The sequence below is a fragment of the Crassostrea angulata genome, chromosome 4, assembly GCF_025612915.1.
Source record: "Crassostrea angulata isolate pt1a10 chromosome 4, ASM2561291v2, whole genome shotgun sequence".
Taxonomy (NCBI): Eukaryota; Metazoa; Mollusca; class Bivalvia; order Ostreida; family Ostreidae; genus Magallana; species Magallana angulata.
The window spans coordinates 19,037,494-19,057,737 of record NC_069114.1 but is presented as its reverse complement, the minus strand read 5'-3'; the positions used below and the strand labels follow the sequence as shown (position 1 = coordinate 19,057,737).

Sequence of the window (20,244 nt, the reverse complement as noted above, 5' to 3'; positions counted from 1 at the left end):
AATGGAAACGAATATTTATTCTTTTACTTGAAGAACTTGAGTTGTGCGTGCTTTACATCATATACTATATAATAATACACCTATACGTCCCTGATAATATTCCGGAATCTCACCGTAGTATGTTTGAATTTTAAACAATTGAAGTCAATATCCGGTCATGAGATGTCATCTGTCGACATTAGCATAATATAAACAGAACTTGATAAGGGAGACATACTGCGCATGCATTGCACATAAATCGTAAAAAGTTCTAATTCATTGACAGAAGCATGGATCGAGGAAGAGCAAAATCTACCATGGCCACCACAGCGGCCGTTGGATGCATGAAAACACTTCTAATGATTTTCAACTTTATATTTTGGGTAAGTTCACATTCACAGATTGTTGGATAAAGAGGCCATACATGAGCTCTGTTTTCAGAGGAATAAAACTGTTAACACGCAATTAATTGAAGCATATGTTTTTATATTATATTTAATGACCTTGGCAGTAAGTATCAACTTGTATGTTCTTTTATAATACATGTATTTATATCTAGGTGACTGGAATAGCTATCTTGGCCTTGGGAATCTGGACAAAAGTGGATCTCTACAAATATATGGAACTGTCTTCCATTTACTACAAAGATTCTCCGTGGATTTTAATAGCAGTTGGTGCTGTAATTGTGATTGTAGGCTCATTTGGGTGTTGCTGCACATTCAAAGGAAATGTTGTGTTATTATATCTGGTAATCAACCCTTTTTCAATCAATCGATGAAAGATCAAAACAATTGAGATAAAGTTATACATGACTGAAATTTTTTTCTTCAGTAACTTCAATACATTTATTAACAAATTTAATACATATTTGAAAGATTTTTGTTGTTGTAAACAAAATGTACATGGTATTAGAATAGATATACTGTCTATTGCTACAAGAATAAATTTCATTAACTTACTTTGAGTGAGTGGAGTCAGGATAATCATGTGGATGTAATGCGTAAAGTCACACCCCCTCCCCCCTCCATCCCATTGGCAAAGAATTAAACATGCTAAAGATGCCATTCATGCAGTCATGTGACATATATAAATGATAAATCAATCTCTTGTAGTGCTTAATTTTGGTCTTTTATTTTTGGTATGAAAAATGCACATCCTGCTAATTAAAGTATTAATCAACAATTGTCTCTAATTCACAGTATGGTTTCTTCCTGATCGTTGTATTTGCTGTGGAACTGGGTGCTGGTGCAGCAGGTTTCTTCTACAAAGGAAAGGTATAAATGACTTTTGTGAGCCAATTAATTGAAAATGGCTGTAGACATGTAGATAAGATATCCATCTTGCTGCAATGAATATTTGACCCTTGATTTTCCAAAGGTATTCAGTTGCAATTTTACTCCCACACAATTTGATGTTTTTGTAAGTAAAGTATTAATTATACCGTACAGCTCAACGTACAGAGTATATACATTGTATATATATTTTGAAAATATTTATTTTTTTAACTGGTAAATAATTTTCTATACTGCAAAAGGTCTTTTCATATACATTGAAAAATCTGCCAACTATTTCATTTAGTTTACAATGTTTTACATTGTATCACCATGTTTTTAGCCGGGCTCTGCTGAAGAGGGCTGGCTATAGGCAGGCAAATCGCCAATGTTACTATAAATAGCACAAGTAAACAAAAAACCAAACAGCGTCAAGGTAAAGCTTCCGCTATACCAAATAGTTAGACAAAGAGCCACGTTTTGTCAAAAGTGTTGGCATTTTGTTTCTTTTTTTTAAATTTCGAACGAATTGTCTATTTTTTTTAGTTTTCTTATTAATAACGTGTTTTTAAAACATTACTATGCATTTTGGACACATACAATGCGCATGAATTTCCATGAACTACTTTGCTGCGCAATGAAGAAATAGGGATTGAATATATAATGCTTGTTGCAAAACTCAAGGCAGCAACTGTTGACCTTTTTAACTTCTACTAGACAGACATATTTTTTGTTTATAATAGCCGCTTACAAAATTTGGTCGCTCTCTGATGCCTTGCCGACATTAAAAGCATGAGAGAGAGAGAGAGAGAGAGAGAGAGAGAGAGAGAGAGAGATATTTTCAGTCTTTACTACACAATATGCATAAAGACACACCAAAAGAGCCCGGCTTTCAGTACTTCTCAGTACTTTGATTTACTCTACTAGACATGTTGATAATACACAGTCCTATTGTACAATAGTTTGCTTACTGTTTGGCAAAAAAGCATTAAACGGTATACATAAATCCATATTTTATTAATTAATACAGTAACTGCAATTATCATTTCAGCTGGAACAAGGTTTCAGTGAAGGATTAGATAATGCATTAAAGCAGTATGGAAATGGAAGTGAAGCAATGGATGAACTGCAGAGCCAGGTATACACATGAGGTTCTGGTTGTGATTCTGACAGCCAGGTGCAACTGATAAGGAATTTGTTTTGATTCACTTGCTGGCATTGTTGGAAACCCATGGTCAGTTTCACTTCTCTTACCTGGTTAGGTCAGGTATGATAAGTGAGACTGGCCGTGGGTTTCTGATGATTACTTTTATACTGACGTCAGCCTTCATTCTTAATGAATAAGGAACTTCTAACCACCATTTGAAATCGCTGTTGATGACTGTTTATTTTATATTGATTTTTATTGATTATTTTGATTTGAATATGAAAAATGCATATCTTGGATTTCCTAATGAAAAATGAATTTCCATCACATATGATAAACACATACACTAGCTCATGTGTGAACCATTTGACCCATTGATTTACTCAATATTTGTTGGTTAAATGTATTTAAAAAGTTACAGAGAAATGTTTGAATTTAAAAAAAAAGTTATTATTTTTCCCCAACAGGTAAAACATTCCTCTTTAATTACATATCAGCCTGTTATATTGCCTTCTTACGGGTGATGTTTACATTACTGTCATATCATTATATAAAAAATCCCCCCTATCTACTGGGACTCTCTGTTAATGCTTTCCTTAACTTACAGTTACAGTGTTGTGGGAAGAATTCCTATGAGGACTGGTTCAGCACACCATGGGAGCGCACTGTTAATACCACCAGTGGCGTGCCACACTCGTGCTGCCGAATTCCTGATACTTCGTGCAATAACATGAATGTCAACGCAAATTCCACTTACATCTACCAACAGGTAATACATCTTTATCAAGCGATATATTTTAAAAGAGTCTTTTAAATTTTTTTTTTAATTGCTCTTATTACTTTCTAGAAATGTGAAATCTCAATTATATAATTTTGCTTATCTTTGACTTTATAAATTTTTTCAGTCTCCTTTGACAATTTCATCCAGTACTTCTTTTAATTTTAAATTCTTGATATACGATAAAAGTTTGTTTATAACAGTCCATTTGTTTATATTCCTATTACAATATTATATAAATAGTGTCTGTTTGGGAGGGTAACAGTTGAAATTGACACCCAGAGAAAACCATTGTCAACTGACATGAAGTGGAGATTGACAGTGGTTTTCAAGGGGTGTCAATTTCAACTGTTACCCTCTCAAACAGGCTCTATTTATTGTATTATACTGAATGTCTTAATTTTAAAGGAAACTCTACTGCTTTTATAGAGGAATGATATGAGTTCTCCTGCAAACCGTGCATGATTCACGTGCATGTAATAATTCATTGTGTTACTCATTGCCAAGCGTGTTGCTAATGATGAGGGTAATAGAACGAATTATGAACTGCGTCTAAACCAATCAGATTTCAGTACCTAACACGGAAGTACATGTATAATAACATCAAATGTTTCCTATTCAATTTTTTAAATCAATATATTGGTGTTTGTGTGTATACCAGTACCTTTTTCCAAACGTTTTGTGGAATGTTTTAATGAGGAACAATTTTTCATGTCACCAGCTAAATAAATTTTGTTAGGGTCTTCCGTTTCCAACGGAAGACCCTCTTGTTATTCTATTGTTTCTTTTTATTATTAGGGTCTTCCGTTTTTGAACGGAAGACCCTCTTGTTATTCTATTGTTTCTTTTTATTAGGGTCTTCCGTTTTCAACGGAAGACCCTCTTGTTATTCTTCGGTTTCTTTTTATTATTATTTTTTTTCTTTTTCTTTTTTTTCTGACTCCTTTTCGGCTTCATAACTCAAAAAGTTTTCAACTTATTTAAAGGAAACTTTCATGGATTATGTGCAATTATAATGCCTCAAAGATGATAAAGTTTCCATAACAACATCACTTCCGTTTTGACGTTACGTCATTTTTAAACTTTAAAAAAAGTCATTTTGTCCGCGACATTTCTCAAAAACGCTTTAAGATAGAGTCTTGAAATTTTCTCTGATTATGAATTTGGCAATTTACATGTGCAATAAGGCTGGAAATAAAAATCCGTCACTTCCGGTCGAAACTGGAAGTGAAACAAATTTTTCGAAAAAATGAATTTTCTGATCAAATCAAAAATGAATATGTGTTTTATAAAGCTTATCAAGCTGAATCTAACACTGAAATCTGTTTTAAAATCGGACGATGCATTAAAGAGATATCGGGGTTTAAAAATTGATTTTTCCGGAAATTTTGATTCCGCGTCCTTGGTTTAAAAAATAGCGTAATAATGAAAGTAAAGTTAACTCGTTCCAAAAATAATTGTTAAGTCGTACTTGAACACATTCGGATTTTTTTTGTTAAGTCGTTCTTGAAATCGAAAAGGTTTTCGTTAGGTCGTACTTAAAATCATTCGGGTTTTGTTAAGTCGTACCAGGAATAATTCGATTTTTTTCATCTTTTTATTTAATTTACTCTTGTTATTGGTTTTAGAGCTCTGCTTCTTACAGGAACTTCAAGCTTTACTTCCGACATCAACGGAAGACCCACTCGTTGCTTTGCAACGAGCTTTGCTCTAGTTATTATTTTTTTTCTTTTTCTTTATTTTTCTGACTTTTTTAAAGCTTAATATCTCCAACAGTTTTCAACGGATTTACATGAAACTTTCAGGGATGATGTAGCATTATTGTGCCTCAAAGATGTTAAATTTTTATTTACAACGTCACATCCGTTTTTACGTTACGTCAAATTTTAAATTTTCAAAAAGTGATTTTGTCCAGGGCGTTTTTCAAAAACGCTTTAAGATAAAGACTGGGAATTTTCTGTGTTGAAGCATTGATCGTTTTTATTTGGACATAAGGTTGGAATTTAGTTTCCGTCACTTCCGGACCAAACCGGAAGCGTTTTAAAATTTTTGAATTTTCGAATTATCGTTTTAATTTCAAATCCTTACGAGGTTTGTAGAGCTGGTCATGCTGAATACGAAACTGAAATCCGTTTGAAAATTGGACGATGCATTACAGAGATATCGGGGTTTAAACATTGATTTTTCCGGAAATTTTGATTCCGCGTCCTTGGTTTAAAAAATAGCAAAATTTACAAAGTTAAATTAACTCGTACCAAAAATAATTGCTAAGTCGTACTTGAATACATTCGGATTTTTTTTGTTAAGTCGTTCTTGAAATCGGAAAGGTTTTTGTTAAGTCGTACTTAAAATCATTCGGATTTTGGTAATTCGTACCAGGAATGATTCGATATTTTTCATCTTTTTATTTTAGTTTCTCTTGTTATTGCTTTAAGAGCTCTGCTTCTGACAGGAACTTCCAGCTTTGCTTCCGACATTAACGGAAGACCCACTCGTTGCTTTGCAACGAGCTTTGCTCTAGTTATTATTATTATTCTTTTTCTTTATTTTTCTGACTTTTTTAAAGCTTAATATCTCAAAAAGTTTTCAACGGATTTACATGAAACTTTCAGGGATAATGGAACGTCACTGTCCCTACAAGATGTTAAATTTTGAATTACAACGTCACTTCCGTTTTTACGTTACGTCAATTTTTAAATTTTAAAAAAGTGATTTTGTCCAGGGCGTTTTTCAAAAACGCTTGAAGATAGAGACTTGAAATTTTCTGTGTTGAAGCATTCATCGTTTTTATTTGGACATAAGGCTGGAATTTAGTTTCTGTTACTTCCGGTCCAAACCGGAAGTGTTTTAAAAAATTTGAATTTTCGAATTTTTCATTTGAATTTCAAATGTTTACGAGGTTTGTAAAGTTGGTCATGCTGAATACGAAACTGAGATCCGTTTGAAAATCAGACGATGCATTACAGAGATATCGGGGTTTAAAAATTGATTTTTCCGGAAAATTTGATTCCGCGTCCTTGGTTTAAAAAATAGCGTAATGTCAAAGTAAAATTAACTCGTACCAAAAATAATTGCTAAGTCGTACTTGAACACATTCGGATTTTTTTTGTTAAGTCGTTCTTAAAATCGGAAAGGTTGTTGTTAAGTCGTACTTAAAATCATTCGTATTTTGTTAAGTCATACCAGGAATATTCGATTTTTTTTTTTTTTTTAATTTTAGTTACTCTTGTAATTGGTTTAAGAGCTCTGCATCTTACAGGAACTTACAGCTTTACTTCCGACATTAAAGGAAGACCCACTCGTTGCTTTGCAACGAGCTTTGCTCTAGTTATACTTATAATTATATGACACACATTTTTAAGTTAAAGTTGTGGTAAATATGACATGAGCAAAATAAACAGCAGTTGCAATTTTTTTTAATCTACATTTGATTACAAATAAAGAAAGCTGAAGTTCATTGCACTTTAGCTGAATTGCCTAGAAACCCCCCCCCCCAAAAAAAAACCAAAAAAAAAACCAACTATGTAATACATGTACTATATACTGGTAAGCATTTTAATTATTCTCAGCTATCATCATAGCTGAAATGGTAATTATATTTGTGCAGTCCTCTTCATAACATGGTGTAAATTGATAGATACAATTCGATCACTGTGTTAAAAATTTGCACCGTTCTTCAAAGTTATGCGAAAAAATCTTAATTTCCAAAATGATGTTTAAATGTAAATGCTAAATGATGTTATTGTTGGCCATATGTTTCTCCTTATGTCACAGTCCATTTCTGCAGTTTAAATTTGTCTGTTTTTTCAGGGTTGCTACGACAAGGTCGTAGGTTTCATGAAGTCCAACATGGCCCTCATTGCAGGTGTAGCCTTTGGTATATCTTTCTTCCAGGTATGCTCTTTGAGTTAAATATACATTATTAAACATATAGCGGTACTTGTATTTGAATGAACTAAAAGTAATTGACAGGAAAATTATTACCAATTTTTAACAGTTCTTCCTTTGTAAGGAGAGATAACTCAAGGGTTGATTTTTAGTTTTATCAAATGCAAGAGCAATTTCTATCAAAATAATACCCATGCTTACATGTACATGAATATGAAGCTGAAACCTTCCAATTCATGAGATTCATGTACATGTATGTCATAAAATAAGAGTACTTCGGACCTTTTATTATACCTGTAGTCTAAACTAAAGGATTTATCTTGATCTCTTGGCCAAAATTAAAAACATAGATTCTTTCAACTCCATGCTGCCACTAATGTTATAAAGACAAGGTATTTAAAGGCAATTCACATAATTTTTTGATATGATACTATTGAAATGAAATACTGAGCACATATTTTTGTTGGGTCAAAATTTTTTTGTTTTTAAACAAAATTAAATTTCGTTGGCGTTTAACTTCGTCATATTGTAATCCCTAAAATGGATCATGCATCAACTTTGTACTTTGGTTAAAAATTTGCGGTGGATTTAATTTCGTTGATTTATACTGCCAACGAAAATAACAAAATTAAGTCCTCATCAGATATTTCTGCTTCTACAGTAAGTGTTTACTAAATTTGAATAACCATATTCATGTGTATGTCAATTCTGCCATTTTCATTGCAGCTTCTTGGAGCACTGCTGGCTTGCTGCTTGGCAAAACGGGTCAAGAAATCCAACTACGAGCAGGTGGCTTAATGGACATGATGTGGACGCTATGAAAAATATGGATGACTAAAAACTGATAAGTCATATACCGGTTTTATTCTTTGATTATAGAACAGTTTGGATATCAACTAATTCTCAACTAATTCATATATTTAGAAATTAAGGTTGAATTTTACATTGTATTATCTATATATGGGGCATTTACATTTTTGATTTTCTTTAATTGATATTAAAGAAACATAATTTTAAGAATTTTTTCTAATTATACAAGACATTCCAAAGATATATAAATATGATTTCAAATATGATGTCATTAATTGTGATACACTATCGGGCATTTGACATCAATTGTCAATTTTAATTCACAAGATTTCCAGCTGTTACAGTGTATTGAAGAATAGCTCACAACTTCCATTGTAATCATGGATACTTAATCAATATTTTTGCAATTTGATTGATGTTGTTGTATTTTAAAAGTTGTTGATATAATTTTTCAGTTAATTTTATTTACAAGATCTCGGAATAGAATCTAGAGAAAGTTAAATATTTACATTAAAGTTTTAGCAAACTTTACAGCTGTAGTAAAAAGCATAATGTTAGATATTTGTAAAAAAGGTTTATGATTTTTTTTTGTATATATAAATACATGTATGTATGTCTACATTTGTTTTAAGTACAACAATTTAGTATTATGGTGCAAGGTTTATTTATGTACTAAAAAGTTTATCTACAGTATAGTGTAATCCCCACCGCTACTAACAATAATTATATTTTTTTTACTGTTAAATCAATATTTTGTCTTGTTTTTCCTATTTTGGATATTAAAAAATGTTCATTGGTTTTTTTTTTCTGCCATATATTGTTATAATGTGAATTGCAGCAATTGCTTGTTTCTATTTTTAAAAAACAATTCTGTTTTGTTTTGTGGTTATGGAAATTTAGTATTTTAAAAATGAACATGCTCAATTTTAATTTTATATATAGGCATATTTCATGAAGATTGAAAAGTTATCTACTGAAATACTTCATATACCATATGTTACTTGCTTTGTTCTCTGTGCAATAGACTGTTGTTACATACATTTCTCTTGTTGTTCTCAGAATAAAAGAACTGCTTTATATATTAAGTAACTGCTACATAATGTTCTATTGATTATCTAGCGTGCATCTACCAATAAAGATCTTCGATTTCGGGCTACAAAAAAAAAAAATTAAAAATATCATTAATCCAACCATTTCTTGATGGTTTGATGAAGTATTTTGATTTCCTTCGCATTTATGAAAGCCTATAAAGAACACTTCATACCTTCAAGTTGATTTACTACTATTTAGATTAGTTTTATTCAAGCTATCAATGAATACACTGCTAATTAAGTTATTGATAAGGAGATTTCTTGCGAATGTAAAACTCAACCAAATCTTACAGAGAGACGCAAGATACTGTAAACAAACTTTCATTCCCGTGCGAGAAATTTTCGCGGGGTTCGTAAGGACATCGTCGTCGCGAATATTTCTCTCGCCGTGAACCAGTTCTTGTCGTATGGTTATTATAACAAAATGCGGGTCTGGAGAAGGCTTGGGCACGAACATTAGTCATCACGAACCAGTTTATCGGAACTAAACCGCGAAATAAAATCTTCGCGAATAAAAGTTGGTTTACAGTATACAGTGATGCAATGGGCTTGAAGACAAACTCGTCGTTAGCGCTTGTTCGTAGTATTTCTTTTTTAAATCTAAATCTTAGAAATATAAACGCTAGATGGACACTGCAATGTTGAAAATGCAAAGAAATTATTGAAATTGTATCCAGAATATACCGAGAAGACTTTTGATAATTTAGTTACTAGTGATGAGATGTTTATAAACTATTTTGAGCCATATCGTAAGAGGTCTAAGAGAATCTGGGCATCACAGAAAGCAAAACATTCCATAAAAGAGTGTTTTGTTGTATTGCTAAAAGATTACAAAATGTGAAGAAGATTTTTATATGTTATTTTCGTTGAAAATAAAGACCTTGTCATGTTAATTACTGTGCAAAAGGACAGAACAGTCGCAGCTAACTTCTATAAAAATGTTTTTAAGGATCCTCGACACCCCGGGACTTCTATTTTTTTTTATGGTAGTACGTCACAACATGGCGAGTTTAAATCATTGTGAAACAATTTATAAAGAACTTTTTTGGGGGTAATTTTCAAGTCGAACACATGCAAAATACTGATATCTTAAATTATTGAAGAAGAATTGGCTTGTATGCAGAACTTTTCCCAGTGTGGAGTACCCTTAAAAACTGAAGAAATATTACGAAGGTCGTCGCCCCAAAACGGAAATGTAGTATATCCGACTTTTGTACGACAATGCGTTTGCACACTAAGCACGCATTGTGACTAAGTATTTGGAGACGGAAAAGGTTACTGCGATTTGAACATATTTCATTGTATATACATGTATGATAAGTATACAAATGGTTCAGACACAAGTTCTGACAATTTACGAGGTCTTTAACCATACGTATATATCTACCGTTACTGTCCTACCACCCCACCCCGTTTTCTCCAGATTTAGCCCCTTGCAACTTCTTTCTGCTCCCCAACTTAAATTCCACCTATACTAAAGATTCCCTATTTTATGCGAGTACTTAATTCCGCGATTCAATGGCTTTGCATCAGATCGCGAGGATAAAAAAAAATCGAAAACGCCAAATTGTTATAAAAGTTTCATGTGTCCGAAAAAGAAAAGCCGAGAATTAATTAGAAATCCACGAGATGTGCTTCTCGCGATTCACCGATTTTACGTGGATATTCATTCCGCGCGTTTGATTAGGAATCTATAGTATCTTGAAAAGATGCAAATCACGAAATGCCATTAGGTCTGCAATTTATCAGTATAAGGTGGGTGTCTCTATTCAGACACGTGACAAATGTTTCCAGAAGGGAGTTGATCGTCTGATAAGTGCATCCAAGCCAAGGGAAAGTAATTTGAAGGGTAGAATTTAAAGGATCAAATATTGATAAATGTGGGTAAAACAGCCATGTATCATCTTTTTTTTTTTAAACCAACCTCGTATATATATATCTGCAAGCTTTTTCAGCAATTTGAGATCCCATAAATCGTATATATCTAAAAGCTTTTGTAGCAACTGAGCAGCAATTTGAGATCCCACATTTTGTAAATTTATTAAAAAGATAATGATCAATTCGGTAATTTCAGTTCTAGAAATCAATACATAATATCGGAATTTTTTTTTGGTAAACTACTCTAGTAAAGGGTTTTTTTTTTTGTAAGGTGCCAAATATTTATCATGCGTGCATTTAAAATTGCAGCGTCATTCCAAATTATGAAATATTTATTGACAGATTTGTATTACCATAAAATTAATAACTATAATTGTAAATTCATGTAAACACATGCGACATAACAATACCCATTTTTAAATAACAACAAATGAACGATGAGACTTGTGGGTTTTTTTACTCATTACTGAAAACACAAATACAAATTTCTACTATATTAAACTCATAAAACGTTGAATACATAAAGAATATTGTCAGCTGATATATATTATATGGGCCTTCAATGTCTGCAGAGTGAGAGATAATGAGATGCTCTTAACAGCATTATTCATAGCCGCTGTGTATTGGAGCTTGCATATTGCACTGAGGATCGATTTTAAATACATAAGGCTAATATCATATGCATGTTACAATCTTGGCAAGTTATCAAATATTATTTCTCTATACTGAGTGCTATAGATTGGAGTTTTATTTCTCAGTAATCAATATGCAGATATGAGAAAAAAAATTAAATGTAACAGTTATGTTAAAAACGATTTGAATATGGACGATCGCAGAAAATGAGAGAGTGATTTGGAAGTATTTGTTTTAATCAAAGATCAAGACTTAAAATGTGATTTATGAATATTTTTGACATAATTTATACGAACTGCATGGTTGTGGAATAGAGTGTGTATCTTGAGGTGGAAAATCAGCATCGTCAAAAATTTTAAAAAATCCACAAAAAATATTGTATACTCAACTCCTTATCAGCAACTAATGTAATGATATGGGACCTTAATTGGATCACATTAGCTACCACATAAAGTTTTACAATTGAAATACATGTACATGTAAGATTAGGATATATTTTTAAAATAGTTTCATAACAATTAAAATTAAAAATTCCCTACATCAAAAGGTTTACTTGCAATCTAAACATTCCATTACAATGGTAAGCTCCCTTACGCATTATACTATACACACTGCAACAAGGGACACTACCGGGTATATACGCTTTGGACTGACAAGTCTACAAATCTATAAAATGGCGTAGGTCTGTCGGTATTGTTTTTTTGTACGACAGGAGACTAATGAGCTTGTTGAATGCATTTAGCTACACATTCATCGTTGATGAGGAGATAGTTCACCATCTCATCTCTGTCGTTGTCTACGTCACTGAAAATTTGTCCTTTATGACCCTCGATTTCGAAAAACATATCTACGTCATAGCCCTCATCCGATATGTAAGCCTACAAAACAAGATTTTTCAAAAATTACATAAGGTATATTTCTGTTCATAAATTCACTGCAATTCTCTTTTTTTATGATTATACTATATTCATCAAAGTGCTGACATGTTTTCATAAACAATAGGTTTCATAAGGGACCTCTGGCATTAGGCAAACCACATGATCATGTATACTCCATTTACAGTTTGTTTACTTTTTTTTTAATGATAGTATACTTTTCAAAAGTATCTAGAAATATTTTATTAACGATCAGAATATTACATAGGCAGGAGAAATTCTTGTAATTATTATGGAATGATCGAGATCTCAAATGTTCTAGAAAAGAATTTAAATAGATTATGTATATAGGTGGCGCTAATCCGGATACAGATGCAAGATATAACAATGGCAATAAAAGCATATGAATGCTGCATCGCGCTTTGCTTATAACCATAGCGGTGTACCGTTTTTAATCCTTAAATAAAATCAATTGTATTTTTAACCTTTTAAGATCAGAAAGAACTCAAGCATTTTATTTTACTGTTGAATGTATTTGCGACCGGATGAGTATAAGTATACATTGGGAGTAACATTGCAAACAAATTTTTCGAAGTTCTTTTTACATGAGTTTGGAATCAATTATCTGAGAGTATAAAATCAACGACCAGGTATATACAAGTTTGCGTTTTATGAAACGAAATAATCAATACAAACTTTCACAAGCTTTTAATCATACCGACGAATAACCAAGGAGAAGTTAGATAATACATCACACATTGCATATACTTTTCTTTACACTTTACACTTAACCCCCTCAAGAATCAAGATGCTATAAATACTGTTCAGTAATCTAATTTCTTGTAGATTCGTCATTTCCATGCAGTACTAAGTCTCGGTCATGGTAAATGCTGCGTGTAATTGTGATTTCAATAATAGGATTTAGTCTGTTAAAATTAATCAATTCTTTGCTATAAATCACCTTTAATAATGGATTGGGCTGTGTTTTCTTTCTTTGAAATGAAAGAGAATACATTTGAATTTTTTCCATGCAAATTGTGTTTGATCCCCATGCAATTCACCCTGACGATGCGTTCATAATGCAATTAGATAACATTACTTCGCAGAAACGATTTTTTGGCTCTCAACTACTTATGATTTTGGATTTTTTTCCAAAAAAGTTTTGGAGAGTTGACGCATCTATTAAATAATGTACTAATGTACCACAGAAGGTCAATCTTCCTGTTTTGTAAACTATATGTAAATGTCAATCACCTAAATATATCAAACATTTTCGAGGGAAACGACGATAAAAGGGATACATACGATGGTTCTTCATTTTTAGCCCTAAAATTTAAACATCGTTCGATTCCTCTAAAATTCAATGAATTTAGTGTTGAATTCGTCAAAAATAGGAATGGAGAATAAGATTTTCCTGTTTAATTCTTCCTTTAATAATAGGACGTCATCAATATTGCAAACTTTTTAGTAAGATTTGTCAAAAATACTAACTTTAAAGACAATATTAACAAAAAATAATAATATAAAAAATAAAACCGATGGCTGCATGCGTCGACTACAACAAGTTTCAAACATTAACATCATCAATACAAAATTAATAACTGTTACAGAAATTGATTCCATGTCATTGCTTACAGGCGACAGAGAAAATGATAAATTTTGACCATTCGAGTGGAAAGAGCAGAAAATTGTCAGTTATATTATACGCTTTGATTGGTTTTGTTCAACTTGTCTATTTATCAACAGTTTCATATCATTAGAGGGTTTTTTTCTGAAATGCAGTTTTATATTGCAGTCAAAATTATTGTCCAATTTGGTGCCAAATCAATCTTGTCGTTTTGTAGATCTGTTTCGTCGGAAACCCATTCGTAGACTCGCATTAGCTTACTGACCGTGGGATACTCATTGGTTTTGTTTTTATGAATATGTATTACTCTCAATGAAAGAGATAAACTCTCATGCCGTTTTTGATAGATGCGTGCGCAGGCACTAACACGAGTGGTGAAATTTCATTTACGAAATTGTGAAGGAGCCAATAGAAATAGAGCATGAATTATTCACGAGAACAAGAAAACTCAGCGATCGAGTTGGACAGCGCTTGCACATCATAAAGAAGGGGGCGAGGGTAGTTATGTGTTTCTACTTATATAGGCGAAGCTATCGCAACTAAAGCGCTACATTACCGTAGTTTCCACGGGTTCTCCATTGATCCAAACGTGCAAGTTATCCCGAGCTATACAATGAAAACAAAGGGAATATTTTCAAAATCATGTATATATACATACCGGTATATAACCAACTATTATAAGAACAAAGAATGGAATCTAGATAAGAGGATAATCTGGTTCCTTCCTTTGTAAGACCCCCCCCCCCCCCCTCCTCCAGACAGAGTGGTCAGTCTTGCATGAGCTTACTTGATGTAAACAAGTTTGCCTAACCCGATTCACTCCAATAGAAGGGAAAAACCAAACACTTCTTAAATGTTTTAAACCTTTTTGAAGTTTTATTAAGTAGACACCTAGGGCATTAAAAAGACAAAACTATGAGTGATCTTGATAATATTTTGATGGATCTACCACAATAAAGACTTCCAATTCCCAATATTTTACGTCTTGAATTCAAAGAGTAATAAAATTACGCGTATACAGATTATTTACATTAAATGGATTACAAATACAATGTAGCTTACACATGGCAGAAAAGATCGACATGTATCTCCAAGAAGATATCTAAGTTGAATTTTTTTTTTTTATAAGAGAAAAGGTATCTCCGGTAAAAAAGGAGATATCTTCTCTATCATGCGCGGATCTAGAGGGTAAGGGGGCGGGGTTCTACCCCCCAGGGAAATTCAAATTATTCAAATTTTAATCGTAAAATTACCGAAAATATGCATCGAACCGGACCCCCCCCCCCCCCGGGGGCAAACTTAAATATCCCTCAACTCCGCCCCCGGAATTTTTTTGATCTGCGCATGTGTATGACAAGAGATATCGTTTTTTCTTTTTTAAAAATTCCTATGAAAATAATTGCATATAAATCGGATAAGACGTATTTTATGTAGAAGACAGAACGTATGATGAAGAAACGGCGTACAGAAGGAGATTTTGAATTCCTTGGAATCCATCTCTATTTCCCAGCCAGTGGTCAGCTTTGGTACGCCGTCTTGTGAAACATGACCCGCCTTTCTGGAAAAAGAGAGGGAAAGAGAATGCCAAAAAAAAATAATAATACGAAACTGATGGTTTTTAAATTTACCATTATAATTGTGCACATTAAAAAGTTAGGATATATGTGATGAATACATATTGCATTAGTACATTTTTATAGAAAAAACCCGTCTTTTTTGGTCACCACTGTAGTTGAACATAGTAAGAAACTATAGGAAATATTCATTATTTTAGTTTATACAAAAACTAGATACGTATTGGTTCTTTTTTCGATTATATAGGTGTGCATGTTAAGAAGTTATCGGAAATGCATCATATTGTATTACACAAAATAGGTGTGAAATATACAGTCAACACACATACACGGACGCATTAGACCAGTAAACTACTTTATCTAACACCAAATGCAGTGCATTTGTATAATGATCGGGTGGTACCGAGTCCGATAATATTGTTATATATTATGCATGTGCTCGACATGAATGAATAGATAAATGCGGCTAGCTCCGAGTGCGACGGTCCGTTCGAACTCATGTTATCCATCTTTAGTTTACAAAATAACTTGCTTTTGCTGTAACATTAGCAGTAAATTGACGGAGATCTGTATTTTAAAACTTTTTTTGCACAAGTACACTTCATCCACAAATTTTAAAATTCTCCTCTTTTCTTTTTCTGGTGGGTTTTCTGGTTTTTGCTTGTTTTTGGGTCAATTTTAACCGACAAAAAAAAAATAAATCCCTTCTTAAAAGCATCTTTTAATTAGCATCGTAATTGATATGTTATATTAATTGCTATTACTATCAATTAGAATCTTCAGGCATTTCGCGTTTTGTTTAAGTACCATGAAACTTTTAACTCGGTCCTATTGATTTGCTAGAAGCCAAGTCAACATATATTTAACATGATTCCCCTTCATTGTTAACATGTTTGTTAATGGTCAGAATCTTTCATCAAATACCCCACTTAAATTTCAAATACGGTAATTAGTTTATTCAAATAACCTGAAATTGACAAATATTTCATAAAGGAATCAATGCCTCCGTGTTTTGAGGAAAATATATAACGCCGCATTGCAGAGTAGTTCTTTTGAAATATACATCGATTTTACACCTCCTATTTCAGGGAAAAACCGTCTTAGCTGGGAATTTTTCGACAAATTTCTTTATACTTTTCGCCCGATCTAAAAACAAATATTTGGATAGGATGATATTGTGATTGAGCCCAGTTTTAATATCGCATCTGCAAATCCTTTCACTAAGCTTTAAAGACCAGTTTTTGAAAAATGAAAGCCTACCAAACGCATTTTAAAAATAAATTCACTCTGCTCATCCGACGAACAAACATCTAAAACAATACCAGTGCTTTTAAACCGTGTAAATCCAGTGAAGCTTTATCTATGAATAAGCATAATGTTTTGCAATTTTTCTGTGCCTTTCTCCGTTTGAGAAAAAAAGAAGTACATGGAAAAATGCAATAAAATTTAAAGCTATACAAATGAATATTGCATATCCAGTTTTCCAGATGAAAAACAGGTTTACTAATATAATGAGTATGGCGTTTCGCAATTCTCTGTGCCATTATCTATGAAAGAAAATATGAAGTACGTTGAAAAATGTAATGAAGCTATAATTATGAATAACCATACTCAGTAGTTTAAACGCTTCCTGAATATTTCATATCTGGTTTTCCAGATGTCAAAAATGTAATAATGAGAATATTGTTTTGTAAATTTCTGTGCCATTATCGATGTGTATTGGGAAAATGTGAAGTACTTGGAAAATGCAATGAATATACAGTGTACATGTATACCTATACCTATGAATAACCATATTCCAACACGTCCTAACTATTGCATTATCCAGTTTTCCAGATGCAAAAAAAGGATAAAGATGAATAGAGTGTTTTGCCATTTTCTTTATCATTATCAATTAGAGAAAATAAGAAGTACCTGGAAAAAATGCATTAAAGCTATAGCTATGACTAATTATATTCAAACACGTCATAAAAATTGCATATCCAGTTTTTCAGATTCAAAAAAGGTAAAAATGAGCATGAAGTTTTTCCATTTTCTGTGCCATTATCTATTAGAAGGGAAAAAAATAAAGTATTTGGAAAAATGCATTAAACCGATGTGTCACGAAAATATTTGTATGCTTTATGTAAACACGTTTATTCACACACACAGCGTTGTCTAATGGTGATGAATAAAAGTGTCAATTGATCCAATGATCAGAGAATCCAGCCACTTATTGATCGTGAGGGAAGAGTTGCATCTCGATCGACTGCTCATAATATATCACTCGAACAGAACTGTAACAATTCCTGTCCCCGGTGTAAAGGAGATATACCAAAAAAAAGAGGCTCGCGGTTTTGAGGTCGGGTGTTTTATTAATTAATGGGAAATTACTCATCACTTTTAGTATCGTGTTAAAATATATACGTCAAATACAAACTCTCATTTCAAACTCATGTCCCTGAATGCTTTGATTTAAAAATATGTCGAAGAACAGGTTTTAAAACTGTATATTATCATTATTTTTTTTTTTCGTGTTCAAAGTATTTACGAAAAAAATTGAAGTGAAAATATATTGACATTCATGAACCAAAAACTTATAATGCATACACTCCTTAAAACGTGTTAAACACAATTATTTTTCTAGAATTACTGTTCATTACTTATATTGGCCAATTATATAAAAGGGTTTCAACCATTGCAATGGAATAATGACAAGGGTCCATTTCTGGAATTAATAATCCCCAGTTGTTGCCAATGATAATGTTCAAATATTTTTCATCAATTTCTTGCAATACTTTCTTCGTTTGTATATCTGTCCTTTTGTTTGTGTACATTTAATTTATGACATATTCTTTACCGCCAGTTTATTTTGATTCAGCAAACGGTTCTGATAATTTTTGCCTCACGATGTATAATGATTCGCCAATAAAATCATCTATAATAACATCGTTTCAAAGAAATGTTTTATTCATGTCGCTGCCGACATTCGAACCTGCAAACCTCCTCGCACTTAAATAAGAGTAGCGACCGACTGCTATTTGGAATAGCTTCTACATTTTGTAACTTAATCGAAGTATGGTCATTGATATAGAAATATCGGATCAAAATTCAAATGGCTTTTAACAAAATGCATTTTACATATAATTCAATTTAAAAAAAAAAAAAAAAAACAAAAATAAAAATATATCAAAACTGTCCGAAATCAATCTTACCTGATGACTTTTTTCTTTTTAGACATATCCCGATTCGCTATATTCCTTTTACATGCCATCAAAATTACCGACATTTTGCTAACTTGGGCCAAATGAACCCCGTTTCAAGATGACAAATTCGAGAGAAAAAAATTCAAAAGTATGATATTGAATCTCTATGATATCTGGAGCGAAATATTAACTATACCAAATCTTGCACTAAACTTCGCTTTTATACTCGCTATAATATCTCGTTAACCATGGATTATGAAAAGAAAAGCAATACTCCCACTGTGTTGAGACCTGTAGAATTTTCAGGTAGAAATTAAAAAAAAAAAAACACGCCACTGAGCCAATATATCCAATCCCGTGCCTCCCCGAACCAGTCCAATAGAAAAATTGATTTCAAAGTTTACAAGAAGCCAATAGCGTATAAACCAATATCCATGCAAGCTCTCGCAGTATGTTCGCAGCATACGGCATTGCGACTAAAACTTCGGCTCTTGTCAAAACGTTCGATCGGCGAGTGATGATGGCGGGATGGATCTCTTTTTATTAAATTGGTGATAGATTTCAGACTCTTGTTAAGTTCATAATCCGTTCGAGAGGTTCCGCAAAGCATTGACTTTTTCTATTGATCTCTCCCTTCGAGAAAGAGAAATGGTTATATTGCCATTGGTTTCTGTGATTCTTAAAAAATGCAATAACTTTTTTTTTTTAAACAATCGGCTGTCATCTGAGTAAAGAGTGAATGGAAAAGTTTGTCTTTTCTGTGGATATGTTTGCTAGTTTGCTTGTTTTTTTTATCTTTCTGTTAAATAACTGTTCTATAAAATTTTATTCTGGAATAAAATAAGATTTAAAATATGGTAATGACTACCACCTTCCAACCTGAAATCTTACAACCAGGCATTGATAGGAAATGACAATGTCTTATCTTTGTTCCAGGTAACGCTACATCCTTAAGATCGAGTACATTTCAAAAAAAGAAAATTAATTAAATAAAATAAAGAGAGAAAAAAAAGAAAAGAGAGAAAAAAATGACAACATAGAATATACACCCTGTTGTACACTTTGAGCGCACTTCTACTGAAGTATGTGGGTTTTAAAAAAAAATCTAATTTGCGGAGAATTTTCTGAGAAAATAGGAAGCTGAGAGAACTTTAAATATCACTGCTTGACACTTAATAGGGCAACCCATTTGTCTTGTGCATTTGTTACATGCATAATCATGCATGCTTTATAAATTCTATTTTGGATAATGCCAGTTTTTTGTGTTAAATGTATCAGTATCGAAGTGAATTAAAAAACGATAGGTTAAGCATAAAAGTATCTGTATTTTCCACGTTTATATTAGTATAACACCCTTTGTATTCTTTTAGTTTCCATTATGAATTATATCATCGTCGTCGTCGTCGTCGTCGTCGTCGTCATCATCATCATCATCATCATCATCATCATCATCATCATCATCATCATCATCATCCTTTACACCCAGCGGTATGTAGGCAGCAACAAAT

The 20,244-nt window shown here is 32.5% G+C and overlaps 2 protein-coding genes across 2 annotated transcripts; one reads left to right on the top strand and one right to left on the bottom strand.

The window, feature by feature from the left end:
• Positions 1–143: 143 nt before the first annotated feature.
• LOC128181952 (tetraspanin-7-like) lies at positions 144–8,968 on the top strand. The gene is made up of 7 exons (XM_052850534.1): positions 144–362; positions 539–727; positions 1,179–1,253; positions 2,302–2,388; positions 3,005–3,166; positions 6,986–7,069; positions 7,790–8,968. Exons 1-7 carry the CDS (start codon positions 270–272, stop codon positions 7,859–7,861), a joined length of 762 nt encoding a protein of 253 aa, XP_052706494.1. The 5' UTR covers positions 144–269; the 3' UTR covers positions 7,862–8,968.
• Positions 8,969–11,784: 2,816 nt separating this feature from the next.
• On the bottom strand, positions 11,785–19,204 carry LOC128182491 (fas apoptotic inhibitory molecule 1-like). Its single transcript, XM_052851128.1, has 4 exons — positions 18,746–19,204; positions 15,444–15,535; positions 14,534–14,583; positions 11,785–12,353 (listed from the first exon to the last, which is right to left on the bottom strand). Exons 1-4 carry the CDS (start codon positions 18,817–18,819, stop codon positions 12,192–12,194), a joined length of 378 nt encoding a protein of 125 aa, XP_052707088.1. The 5' UTR covers positions 18,820–19,204; the 3' UTR covers positions 11,785–12,191.
• Between the last annotated feature and the right edge of the window lie 1,040 nt (positions 19,205–20,244).

What these genes read in the sequence shown, in the direction of transcription:
- LOC128181952 (XM_052850534.1), top strand. Translation starts at nt 270, where the DNA reads ATGGATCGAGGAAGAGCAAAATCTACCATGGCCACCACAGCGGCCGTT. An exon ending in ATGTTGTGTTATTATATCTG is followed by an intron (nt 728 to 1,178) that starts GTAATCAACCCT and finishes TCTAATTCACAG; the next exon opens with TATGGTTTCTTCCTGATCGT. An exon ending in TGGATGAACTGCAGAGCCAG is followed by an intron (nt 2,389 to 3,004) that starts GTATACACATGA and finishes CTTAACTTACAG; the next exon opens with TTACAGTGTTGTGGGAAGAA.
- LOC128182491 (XM_052851128.1), bottom strand. Translation starts at nt 18,819, where the DNA reads ATGTCGGTAATTTTGATGGCATGTAAAAGGAATATAGCGAATCGGGAT. An exon ending in AAAAAGAAAAAAGTCATCAG is followed by an intron (nt 15,536 to 18,745) that starts GTAAGATTGATT and finishes CTCTTTTTCCAG; the next exon opens with AAAGGCGGGTCATGTTTCAC. An exon ending in GGAATTCAAAATCTCCTTCT is followed by an intron (nt 14,584 to 15,443) that starts GTACGCCGTTTC and finishes TTCATTGTATAG; the next exon opens with CTCGGGATAACTTGCACGTT.